Source organism: Metarhizium acridum (assembly GCF_019434415.1).
Source record: "Metarhizium acridum strain ARSEF 324 chromosome Unknown scaffold_1, whole genome shotgun sequence".
NCBI classification, from domain to species: Eukaryota; Fungi; Ascomycota; class Sordariomycetes; order Hypocreales; family Clavicipitaceae; genus Metarhizium; species Metarhizium acridum.
The window spans coordinates 82,266-95,398 of NW_027094015.1; the positions used below are offsets into that span (position 1 = coordinate 82,266).

Genomic DNA, 13,133 nt, shown 5'->3' on the forward strand with positions numbered 1-13,133 from the left:
CGTAACGTTATTAATCGCGTTACAAGTAGGCGAGGTTCCCTAACCACCTTATAGTATTATAATTTAATTATTTTTTAATTCCTATAACTTACTTCTTAAGAATAATAAGGTTCTTAAATAAGTAGTAAATTAATTTAAATAAAGTAATTAAATGCTTTTAAAATACTAGTAATTTTAATTATATATATTATAGGTTATAGCTTATTATAAGTGTAAATAAGTAATTAAATAACTTAAATAATTTAGCTATATAATATAAGCTTATATAAGGCTAATTAAAAGACTTAAAAAAACATTAATAAAAGACCTTATAAAATTAACTATAAAGGTAAAACTTATTAAATTAAAGACTTATACGTATACTCGTCCTCTTATACTAATAATACGGCTACGATTAAATGCACTATCTAACTTCCTCTAACTTATAAGCATAAATGCCGCTACACATTAATAAGAGCCTTTATTTTAAAGAACACCTTGTTATTATTGTTATTAAGGGCCTTTAATTTAAAGAATACCTTATTATTATTATTAAAGTTAGCTTAAAAACGTAATGCTGTATGGAGGAATTCGGCCGCACATCGCAGCGAGGAATTTAACCGTACATCGCAGCTTAATCTAGCTAGCAACGTGGCCTCTAGTCACGTGCCGTATCACGTGATATATCACGTGCTACACAATTATATAACTAGCTTTTTAGAGCCTTTCTAGAAAAATAAAACCTTAACCTTCTTAGCCCTCGTAGCTATTATATTTACTAATATTTTAACTAATATTTTAACCGATATTTTAACCGATATTTTAACCGATATTTTAACTGTTATTTACGATTCTTTATATTATGTGTGGTTTTTCCCTACATAAAAATAGTGGTTTCGCCCGAGCGTTTATCTCGCGATATATAATATCGTGAGAGGCCTCCTAAAGGCACTAACCCTTTAATTATAACCCTAGATATTAAGACTAACCTAACCTTTTCAGCTACCTATTATAAAGCCTAGCTATATAGCGCCTTTTTAGATAACCTTTAGCTACCCGTTACAGAGCTTATTTACGTAGTAACCCCTTTAGCTACCTGTTATAGTATAATGCTATTTTCAGCTACGTGGTAACCTTTCTTAGCTACCCGTTATAGAGCCTATTTGCGTAGTGACCCCTTTAGTTACCCGTTATAGTATAATACTATTTCTAGCTACGTAGTAACCTTCTTAGCTACCTGTTATAGAGCTTAGCTACGTAGCGCCTTTCTAAATAACCTTTATTTCTTCGTTGAATTTAGCTATAGCTATTACAGCCTCTAAACCTAGCTGCTAGCTTCTAAAGCTATCGTTAATTAAGGTCTAACCTAACTGACTTACCTTTCGAATAACCTTTATTCTTGTCGTTGAATTTAGCTATAGCTATTATAGCCTCTAAACCTAGCTACTAGCTTCTAAAGTTATCGTTAATTAAGGTCTAGCCTAACCTACTCGATTAACTTAACCGACTAATATAGGGCTTCTAATATACCTAACTATTTAATTAAGGCCCTTATAAGCCTAACTTAAACTAGGGGGAGAGTATTAGCTTAATCTATTAAGCTTCTTTAAGCCTAGCTATAACCCGAATATTTAGCCCGAATATCTAACCTTAATATCTGACCCGGTTACACAGCCTAAAGCTTGGTATTAATTAAAGCTACCCACCTAAATCATTTAATTAAAGCGGCTACCTTTAATAGCTACTATTATTAATAGCTATCATTAATAGCTGCTACCGCTAATAGCTGTAGGCTGCTGCTAATAGATATAGACTGCTGCCGTTAATAGTAGCTGTTATTAATAGCTACCGTTATTAACAGCCAGCATTAATAGCTGCGAGCTGCTGCTGATAGATGCAGACCGCCGCTATTAATAGCTATTATTAATAGCTGCTACCGTTAATAGCTGCGGGCTGCTGCCGATAGATGCAAACTGCCGCTATTAATAGCAGCCGTTATTAATAGCTGCCGTCATTAACAGCTAGCATTAATAGCTGCGGGCTGCTGCTAATAGATGCAGACCGCTGCTGTTGATAGCTATCATTGATAGCTGCTGCTGCTGATAGCTGCGGGCTGCTGCCGATAGATGCAGACCGCAGCCCTTAAAAGCTAGTTACCGTTGGATACTAGCTATCGTTGAAAGCTAGCAGCCGCCGTTGATAGCTGCTACTGTTAATAGCTGCTACGGATAATAGCTGTTACTGTTAATAGCTGCTACCGCTAATAGCTGCGGGCTACTACCGATAGATGTAGACCGCCGCCCTCGAAAGCTAGTTACCGTTGGATACTAGCTATCGTTGAAAGCTAGTAGCCGCTGTTAATAGCTGCCGTTATTAATAGCTAGCATTAATAGCCGCGAGCTGCTGCCGATAAATGTAGACCGCCGCTATTAATAGCTGCTATTATTAATAGCTACTACGAATAATAGCTGTTACTACTAATAGCTTTATTTAGCTAAACCATTTAATTATAGCCCTTATAAACTAACTTAAATTAAGGGGGCAATATTAACCTAATCTATTAAGCTTCTTTAAGCTCGGCTATAACCCTAATATTTAACCTTAATATCTAATCTAACCGTTTAACCCGGCTATATAGCTTAAAGCTTAATATTAATTAAAGCCGCCCACCTAAACCATTTGATCAAAGATGCTAGCTACCTTTAGATACTAGTAACCTTCCAATGCTAGCTGCCTTTAGATGCTAGTAACCTTCCGATATTAGCTGCCTTTGGATGCTAGTAACCTTCCGATGCTAGCTGCCTTTAAATGCTAGTAACCTTCCGATACTAGCTGCCTTTAGATGCTAGCAATGTTAGCTGCCTTTAGATGCTAGTAACCTTCCGATACTAGCTGCCTTTAAATGCTAGCGATGTTAGCTGCCTTTAAATGCTAGTAACCCTTTTTCCTGCTATGCCTAGATTTTTTTTTTAACTACTCTAGGCCTCTTTTTTAGGCTATTAGTTTCGAATTTACCGGTTAGCTCGGGTGAGCCCGCCAAATTCGTGGGGGGGCGTTGTGTGGAGGAATTCGGCCGCATATCGCAGCGAGGAATTTAACCGTATATCGCAGCTTAATCTAGCTAGTAACGTGGCCTTTAATCACGTGCCACACAATTATATAATTAGCTTTTTAGAGCCTTCCTAGAAAAATAGAACCTTAACCTTCTTAGCCCTTATAGCTGTTATATTTACTAATATTTTAACTAATATTTTAACTAATATTTTAACCGATATTTTAACCGATATTTTAACCGATATTTTAACCGATATTTTAACTGTTATTTATGATTCTTTATGTTGTGTATGGTTTTTCCCTGCATAAAATGCCTTTTATTTCTAGGTTTTCCTGCTACTTTTAATTAATTTAATTAAAAGCCCGTTAATAAGCTTAATTAACTTTCACCTTAATAGACGGGTTTAATAGCTTCTATTAAACTTAAGCTTTAATTTTAGCGTTAAGCTTCTATATTAAGTCTTTAAGAGGCTTATTAAGGTATAAATACTAACAATAATAGTATTTTTAATTATAAAGGTAATTTAAAGCTATTTTTAACCTTTTTTATTAACTATTTCTAGGTTAATTAGGTATTTATAATACATTTAAGGTCTCTAATAATAATAGACTTTCTTAGAAGGTAAAGAATAAAAAACCGCCTTTACCTTTCGTAGCCTTTTAATATTAGTAATACTATTTATATAAATTACTAATTTAAAAGCCGTTTAAAATCTTATTTATTTAACCTTTCTTATTAAGGTTTAAAAGGTTTAAAATATAATTATTTTAGTAGCTTAAAAATATAAGGTTAATTAAGGCTATTATAGCTATAAAATCTAGGGTTAATTAAAGCTCTTTTATATTAAATAGATTAATTTAATAAGCTTCTACTAGTACCTTCTATTAGCTTATATTTTAAGCCTTAATTTTCGTACGATTAGCGCCCTTTAATATTAATTTATATTTTAATAAAACTTCTCTTTTATATTCCTATAATATAAGTTATAGCTAGGCTTATAGTAGCTTTAATTATCTTAAAACGCTATCTTTAATAGCTATTATATTATAATAATTATTAATAGTCTTTATGATAAATTATTAAGTAATTAAAAGGGCTTTTTAATACCTTTAATAGGCTTAAATATTAACCTAATAGTTATTTATAAGAAATTTAAGCCTCTTAAATTAAACCTTATTAAAGTCTATAATTATTATAGCCTTAAAGTTAATATTATTAAATTAAGGTTTTTTTAAAGGAATAATAGTTATCTTATTAGGCTATTAAAAGTTAATTAAATATTAAATACCTTAGTTAATAGCGTACTTTTTAATAATAAAAATCTATTAAAACTAGCTTTTTAAACCTATTAGAGTTACTAATAAAAGACCTTTAATATTTATAGCTAGGTTAATTAAGTCTTTAAAGACCTTAAATATATTATAATTTAACGTTAAAATATCTTAAATTTAATAGTAAACTAGGCTTATAAATATTATATTAATAGCTATAAAAGTAAATTAAATAGTAGAATTATTCTTAATTAAAGCTATTTAAATACGAAAAATAAGCTCTTATTTATAGATATTAAGGTTAATTAATAGGTTACCTAAAAAGTTATTAATTTAAGGGGTTTTATAATATTTAGCTATTAAAGGTTTAGCTTTAATATAATAGTAATGCGAGCCTTCTTTTAAGGCTTTTCGTACAATTTAAGAGCAGCTATTTAAGGCGTTTTAGGGCTTATTAGGGTCCCCGATAAATAGCAGCCATTTTCCATTGAAAGGGGCCTTTAGCGTTGATATTGTGTTACAAGAGAAGCACGCTTCGTACCATTTTTGATCACATTAATAGCGACATTTTTACTGTAGCATACCAGCATAGCCCACGGCTTGCATGCATTTCAGTCAATTTAAAGAGTCGCACTCAAGAACATACGAAAACGACAGGCGAAGGATGTCAAGTTATTTACAATAATAATGATTAACCTTACTTTAACTGGTTTACTACATCTTTAAGATCCATACACTAAGAGCAAGGTATTCATCGCGTTTAATGCTAGAGTGCCTCCAATAAAACCTCTACTACTTGGTAACCGCGGACATGGTGACCTTAACTAGAGTAAGGCTCTATTGCCTTTCACTTGGTTCGCATACCCAGTAGCGCTATTATCGGCCGGCTGGAGCGCTTTGGCATGGGCTGTTATAAAGAGGTTTAGAAGAAGAGTAGAGACAGGCATTCTTAATAACTTGCATAGCCCCCTTATGGATGAATTTGTGAGATAAGTTGAGACTGTTTACAGGTTAGCATGGAAGTGAAAGAATGTAATTCCCTTCGCTCCAGATCCCATTGGATATCCACCTCATCACCGCGGTCTGCAAGACCCCTCAGTCACCTCTTCCTTTCATACGCAGCATTGTGTCAGCAAAGCGACGTTTCAGGAAATCATGCGCACCATGGATACCCCTTGCTACACGTGTCGCCGTTGACGTGTGGCGTGTCCAATGGCTCAGTCACCATGCAGGAAATGCACCCAGGCTGGGCTTCAATGCACACAAACAAGACCATCGATCGATCCAAGGTGCTGCGTACAAGACCACAGAGCGAAGAGACACGGCTTGAAGGAATTCGCGGCACTGAATAGGGTGGCTGTCGGCAATCATCAGAGTCTGAGCTGACAGCCAGGGGGCGAAGACAAACCCCCTACATTTACGAGGACTGCATAAAAACATGACGGGATATCAGTCCAAATCCTACTGAGCCCGTCTACCTGTCCCCCAGAAGCGACGAAATTACTACAGTGCACGTACACGAACTTGCTTAAATAGCCGAGTTTTACAAGATCGGAGCCCAGATATTTGGCAGACGCGTCATTGACGCACTTGTTGGGGAGACGACTGTTCAGGACCAACTCAGGCATCGACTTCTTGGTCTTATCCGTGAATTAAGAGGCAAGACAATTTGTTCAGATGCATTCTCTGGCCAATGGTTATTACAAACCTGGAATCTCATCAAACTGGGCAGAAAGACTTTCTGATAGGTTGCCTACAGAGGTTTAGGCTGGAAAGAAGATGCTTGAATGTAGTGAATTCTGAAACAGTACTTCGTAAAAGGAAGAACGGCAAGGGCGTGCGCCATCATGATGGATAAGCAAGATCGGTCGACTTGGGGGTCACTGGCTACTTATATAGACTTAATGCTTTACAGACGTAGTTTGTCAAGTCTGAAATATATTCTGCTAATGATATATGAAATACTGCGCTATCTCTGAGAACAAGAGGTTGCAGTGCAATAATTAGGGTTGGTCCGGAGGCGACGGACGGTCCACCCCCAGCGGTTACTCAGCCTTGCCTTCATTCAGTCAACAGATCTTCATTCTCTTGTCAAAATCTCGTTTAAGCTTCCGAAAATCAATACAAGATGGACTGTGAATCTTGGCTTGTGTGGCTGTACTTCAATGACCGTGTTGACTAGCTGGGTATAGCTGAGCTGTATTTCTCCTGTGACTCACATAACGACAGAAAACGCTTGAACAAAGCACAGTTTGAGGATGATCTCGAATTCCTGAGGGAGTATCCAGAATATGCCCCGTGGCTTAAGGACAACCTGGAAATCGAGTTGTGGATTAAAATTGAGCCGTTTTGTAACCTCCCCAGGCAAGAAGAGTAACAACAGTCGCGGCTCTTATACGATATATGGAGTTAAATAGATGGTAAAGAATCTTATGCCTCGGGGCTAATTGGGTTGTGCAGCCAGGTGCCTCTCCTCGCTAAACAGCGGTGAAAAATTACTCAGCCTGTATCCCGCAGTTTACGACAGACCTCATGTTAGCCGCACCCCACCAACAAGCTCTTGACCTTGGTGTCGCGTCAAGTCAGGGTCCCCTCGCTAACCAGCGCTTGAGACTCCAGTTGCAGTCTGTATCATTGTGCGTCGTTGAGGGGAAACAGGCCCATCCGTCGTGTAGGGATCTGGCCGTGGATGCCTCATGGTCCGGGATAGCCACCGCTATCATTGCTAGCTGGTGGTACCGCTTTGAAGCATTTTGAAATCAGCCTAGAGCAGATAGGCAATTGGGAAAGCTCAATAAAGACACAGTCTCAAGGCTCATCAGCCCTATGCATGCAAAGAAACTTGCGCAGACTAGTTGGAGCACATCGTACGTCCACTCTAATCGTTTAGCTCGGCTTACGTGTAGACATCCGAACTACACGCTTTTTGAATCTATACAAATGGTGACATTCTAGCCATTTAGGTCTAATGGAAGCCAGTTATCTTGTAGTGGGTTGGCCAGAGGCCGTTTAAGCGGGCAGCTATGAGAAACAAGTGGCCAGTGTACATTCCTCCACTGGCACATACCAAGGACCACAAATCCCCATTGCCTGCCGTCGTAGGCATGTTCTAGTTGAGGGGGTTTGCTGCGTCCAAGGATTGAAGATATTATGGGTTTGGTGAAAAATGTGGCACGGAGTCTGCATCATCTGCCGTGAGATCCGCTGCGATGCCTTGCCGGCATCTGCCTTTACATAGTAATTCTCATAGCCGCGATAACTAAAGATAAGGCCGTACTCTACTCATGCTCGCCGAGGAAAAAGGGAAAAGAGCTCGCGATGCCCTGGAAAAGTGCGTACAGATATGAAGCGCAGCCAGCCAATGAGCGAACGGAGCTCACTTCTATCTACACCATGGCTCACCATGGGGATGCCAATGTTTCTCTGGAGGCTAACGCAGAGGGTTTACTGCTAATAGCATAAAGAAGGGGACTTCATCCATTAGCATACAAGGTCTTCACGCATGACCAGGAAAGAGAAAGGTTATATTGCTTCAAATCACCGTAGAGTCTGATACCGACGCCGCTACGCCGAAAGAAGGAAATCCAGTGATTGTACCAATTCTGTCAATGGTCAAAGTATAGCTACTGAATACTTATAATTTGCCTAGTGTATCCACTCATGAATACAGCTTGTCGTTTCGTAAGTCGATGTCGATGTTGGTGGAATTTAGTAAGAAGTAACTTTCCTCGCCATCTCCGAGTTCATTCCCCAGGCCATGCTAGACGTAACCTGAGCTTTAGGTCCCAATAAACCCTTTTCAGTGTTGTTGAAATAGTCAAAGGGCACCAGACTGAACATTGAATGTAAAATACAGGTCGTCTCGCCCCCACCGTTTCATGTTAATATGGCCTACCAATTCGCACGACACAAGGCTGAGTATGCCGTCCCCGGTTATCCAACAAACTCATTGTAATATTTCATCAGGTACCGTTCTCGAAGCTATTTTCGGTCTAGCGCGCTTTGTGAGGGGTTACATGCCGTTATTTTCTGGCTCATTTGCACGCGGATCCGCCCCGAATCGTCTCACTCTCCTATGAACAGCTAACCATCATAGGGCTCATAGAAGAGAAGAGCACACTAATTTCACCCTCTCCTATCGAACATCTTGTATCTTACAAAGGGAATGCTAAAATCGTTTCTTTGAAAGAAGGCCTTGGTTCGGTACCAGCAGACAAAATCGCCTGTTCAAACCAGGATCCCAAAGCCAAATCTTCCAGAGAAGCAACTGCGACAACCACATTTGCAACTATGACACTCGACCAAAACGAGGCAGCCAGGAAAATGCCTGCCAATATTTCTGTCATCAGCTTTCCAGGGGCGTGGCATCCCGCCTCATGCATGAGCAGCTTCGTCTCAAGCCTGGACTCAATCGGACTCCCCACTGCGGCCTACACCCTTCAGAGTGTCGGGAACGCATCGACAGGAGTGTCGGATGATGCGGACTATATGCGATCTATCATGAATTCTCTGATTAATGCCGGCAAAGACGTGGTGCTTGTTTCTCACTCTTATGCTGGGTTCCCAACAACCTGGGCCATCTCCGGCATGGACAAGCGTGGCCGTGAGGCCCGCGGCGAGAAGGGCGGCGTATTGGGCGTCATATACCTTTCGTCATTTGTTCCGAAAGAGGACGAGACTCTGTATGGCCTGCTAGGTAACCAATGGTTTCCCTGGATCAAGGAAGACGTAGGTGTCTGCTATGCTTCCACGCTGCCAAGAATTTGTGCCATCTGGACCTGACTCCAGTCATAGGAAACCAAAAAATTCATTATTTGCTCAAACGAGGGCCACATCCTCTACAATGATTGCACTCCCGAGCAAGTAGAAGTCGCAACCAAGTCTCTGAAGCCCCATTCCCTCAAGGCTACTAAAGGCAAGGATGCTATCCCTAAGAATATAGGCTGGCGGGAGTCAGGTTATGATGGCCGTCGTGGGTACATCCGCTTGACTGAGGACAACGCTATTCCGCTGTCGTACCAGGACTACTTGATCAGCCGATCGGGAGTGAACTGGTCCGTTAAGACACTCAATGCGTCTCATAGTCCATTTTTGTCGATGCCTGATGCTACGGCCGAGCTTGTTCAAGAGCTTATTCAGGAGTTCCTCGCTGCTTGAGCGTAGCTTATATTTCGAAGAATAAGGTGCTACAACTCTATTACCCTCATGTTGCTAACCGCATGCATCTCGCTGACTAGCGGTAGGAATCTCTATGTGATAGCACTGAGTTATTGTGTGTGGCTCTCCAACAGGTTTTTCATCCCACTGGGGAGCTACCTAGTTATACTAGACAGCAAACTGGTACGGTTTTCCTTATAGGAGATTTAGTTGTAGAAGTACAAGTTATATCGGATGATAGAGCCGCTTAGCTAGATTAATCGGCAAGAATGGTAATGATAGCAGTATATGCTGCGAAATTTCTCTTTTTGTTTTCCATTATTAAACGGCTTATTATATTGTTCCGGGGAAAAAATCCATAGAGCGTTATCGACTCCCATCGTACTTGGCGCTGGTTACAGGCCTTGAAACACTCTATTCGTAATAGCCGTCTTATCTTAGACATGGGGCAGCTTTATTAAATTAATTACAGAAGAATATGAGAAAAGGGGCTAAATGCAGAATATCTAGGAACACTGTATTTTAGCCGTACCTAGGCCAGGGAACCGTAACTAACCACGCAATACACCATGAATGCATTGCGATGCGTAAGACATACTAGGCCAAAAAAATATATAAGCACCATCAGCTAGTTTATCCATATTGTGGAGGGACGGGGATGCTTTATAATGTAATTTGAAGAATAGATCACAGGACAAAAACTGTAATTAACAACTGGCGCAATACCTTGTAGGCCTTTTGACACCTGATTACAGAGCGAAGGATAAATTCTCTCGAAAAAGCAACGCAAAGTAATACAGCTCAAAAAGTGCCAGAAGTGACGAGATGAACAACGTACGATTTATTCAAGATCTATCCACTCAAGATAGCCAATGCCGCTTAAAACCTTGTTGCGCCACTGGTCCATAAAATTGTAGGAAGCAACATATCCTTGGCCATGACGATAGCGTAGAAGAGAATAAACACTGGCAACGAACCTTATTACCTCTTCGTTATTATCATGTACAGTCTATTGCATCCGCTCAGGTGCTCGCATTGTGCGGCCTCGAGAATCCGTGATGGGATGTTTACGAAGGCGACGTCCCAGTAGACGAGAGCCTCGCCGTTGAGATTGCGGACATGTGCTAACCTGCATAGAGTCATGCCATCCGCACGCATGTCAGTTGGCAGTAGCTGAGCGCATTCATCCAGGTGAAGAATTTGGTACGTGAAAAAGTGCAGCGGCCTCTTCAGTTGAGGAACCGAGTGTCGACTAAGCACTAGAGGATCTAGAGGATTCATACTGCGGGCATACTCAGCTGGACACATTCCAACAATCTTAGTAGTGCCACGATCGTCCGTAATACTACCAATAAACGTAGCAAGCAGACTTAGGTGATCATCAATAGGGCTTCTAACAAACCAGGAAACTTGCTTGGTAGCCGAGATCTGGAGATCGACTTTCATATGACGATACCAGCCCGCCACCGTGAAGTTGGGGTAGTTGGATGTGATGAAATGATCGTCTCCCCAAGCAAGGCGGGAACCGCCTGCAGCAAAACCGCAGGTACTCGCTGCGTCATAGGCCTCGTAGTGCCGATGGTTGTGGAGTTTACATATTAAGGGCGGGTTGCAGAGACGAGTGACGCAGGCAGTTATCACCGACATCATCTGCCACCACGTCCCGCTCGATATATCCAATGGTCAAATGTTGACTAGATATAAGCATAGCGGGTTACGGGACATTGTCCCTCACCATGTGCGGGCGCCAACCGAGTGGCGACTGGAGTTTTTATTCATTGTATCAAGGTGCCATCCAGACGACCTGCAACTATTTCAAGATCCCGCCGAGCCTTGCGAGAAAGGCTCCGTCGTAACATCAGTGCGGGCTGTGCCATACCATCATTATGCCTCATACTGCGATGGCGGCTGTCACAGCCTGGGTTTTGACAGGTTTGTCCTTATTCACTCCTCTTCATCACACCTATTGTCTACCGAGGCTCATAGAATCAAAGCTCACTGTCACTATCCCATGAGCTGTTGATAGGCCCAAACCGAACCATAGACGGACTCTGGCGCAGAGCAACTAGAGTCTGCCCACCAGCCCATTCTAGTGTGCTGGCCTCATCCTCGTCTTTGAAGTGGAAACCAATCTGGAAATACGTCGTGTCCCATCTTGTGAATCGCGCTCGCCTAGCCTGCTCGTCGTAGTCCGGTGCCCACTAAAACACATCACCCTGAAGATTACGAAGTTGATACGTTTTCTTTCTCTACCAAAGAATAACAACTCCAAAAGATGCGAGTCCTTGAAGCTCTGCCTGATATCAATGAAGAAATCGCCAGGCGCGTTTCGATAACGGCCACAGTAGACCTCGAGCGGCCGCGGGTCCATCCTAGGTTTATCCTCCGTGATCTTGTCAAACTCGGCTTTCTTGCAAAAACGTTTCTAACCTTCGGCTGGCGGGACCTCTGGGGTATTTTCAAGGTAGTCTATAGTATTCCTTGACCCGTGGACAGCGGTCGCGACGAATTGAGCGATCCAGTCTGCCGCGTCGTTGAGGGCCATCGAGTTTGTTAACACGACGAAGTCCGATTTTGTTTTGGGAAATATGTAAATGGCCGAGTAATAGCCTGAACCCGCGCCCTGTTGGGAGAAGGTCTTGTTCAAGTTTTCATCATTGCATGTGCGTGGAAGCTCGTCTAGGTCAAGCAACTCCGCGTTATCGCCCTGGACACCAATAACCCCGGGCAGGTGTGTCGCGATCCAATCCATGCCATAGGGCCCGAAACTCTCATCAGACTTGACAAGAGGAATATGCCCCTGGAAAAGATTCTCTAGAGGGCTAGACTGGGGATCTGTTTGGGCCCGGAAGATCGCCTGGGCATACTTGAGCATGTCGTTGACGGTTGAAAACATGCCGCCTGCCAGCTCAAACAAGCTTCCTTTGGCTCTCCGGAGGTGATGGGGCGTTCTCTAATGCCGAGTAGGCTTCGGCGAAATCGCTGTCTTGGTCGAGAATGGGCCGCGTGGTTGTGTTGGCTAGTCCCGGTTGATCGAGGATAGTCTCGCGGATGTACTGGTAAGCGGGCTTGCCCGAAAGCTTCTCGATAACTGACCCGGCGACACTATATCCCCAATTATTATACACCCATGACTTGCAGGATGGATCAACCGTATCTAAGCGAGACACAGCTGGAAGAGTGTCGGACGGAGCAAGGATGAATTCCAGGTCACCCTGAAGGGCAATAGACATGTCTCCGGATAGAGGCGTGCGATGCGAAAGAAAGTCAATCAGAGCAACTTTTCCATCCAGCGCCGACTGCTCAGGTTGGTACTCGGGCAGTATATCCTGGATTGGCGTGCTCCAGGTGACTCTCAGATGCTTACGGAGTAGCTGCGCTAAGCTTGCGGCCATAAAACCCTTTGTAGTGACCCTATTTCGTAGATGGTATCCGATGTTGGCGGCAGCTTTGCAGCGACGTCTCTGTGGCTGAGATGTGTGGTGTAGATGACCTGGTCCTCGTGGAGGACGCCAGTCGAGGACCCAGGAACACCGGAGATGTCGCAGATTTGGTTGATGACGTGCAGAGCTCCCTCGAGACGGTTGATGATGTCTCGTGGCTTCATAGCGCTGTCTTTGTGGTCATACTTTGGGGTCATTGCCTGGCATCAGCCGCGATTGTTGTAGTTG

At 42.1% G+C, this 13,133-nt stretch overlaps 4 protein-coding genes across 4 annotated transcripts; 1 reads left to right on the plus strand and 3 right to left on the minus strand.

The window, feature by feature from the left end:
• Window positions 1-8,380: 8,380 nt before the first annotated feature.
• Window positions 8,381-9,744, plus strand: J3458_000004 (uncharacterized protein). The gene is made up of 3 exons (XM_007817621.2): window positions 8,381-9,033; window positions 9,100-9,488; window positions 9,549-9,744. Exons 1-2 carry the CDS (start codon window positions 8,596-8,598, stop codon window positions 9,460-9,462), a joined length of 801 nt encoding a protein of 266 aa, XP_007815812.2. The 5' UTR covers window positions 8,381-8,595; the 3' UTR covers window positions 9,463-9,488; window positions 9,549-9,744.
• A 2,143-nt stretch (window positions 9,745-11,887) lies between these two features.
• J3458_000005 (uncharacterized protein) lies at window positions 11,888-12,358 on the minus strand (the record flags this gene model as incomplete). The annotated part of the gene is made up of 1 exon (XM_066115895.1): window positions 11,888-12,358. The coding sequence occupies one exon, from the start codon at window positions 12,356-12,358 to the stop codon at window positions 11,888-11,890; it is 471 nt and encodes a 156-aa protein (XP_065977775.1).
• Window positions 12,359-12,371: 13 nt separating this feature from the next.
• On the minus strand, window positions 12,372-12,695 carry J3458_000006 (uncharacterized protein; the record flags this gene model as incomplete). Its single annotated transcript, XM_066115896.1, has 1 exon — window positions 12,372-12,695. The coding sequence occupies one exon, from the start codon at window positions 12,693-12,695 to the stop codon at window positions 12,372-12,374; it is 324 nt and encodes a 107-aa protein (XP_065977776.1).
• Window positions 12,696-12,841: 146 nt separating this feature from the next.
• On the minus strand, window positions 12,842-13,102 carry J3458_000007 (uncharacterized protein; the record flags this gene model as incomplete). The annotated part of the gene is made up of 1 exon (XM_066115897.1): window positions 12,842-13,102. The coding sequence occupies one exon, from the start codon at window positions 13,100-13,102 to the stop codon at window positions 12,842-12,844; it is 261 nt and encodes an 86-aa protein (XP_065977777.1).
• Between the last annotated feature and the right edge of the window lie 31 nt (window positions 13,103-13,133).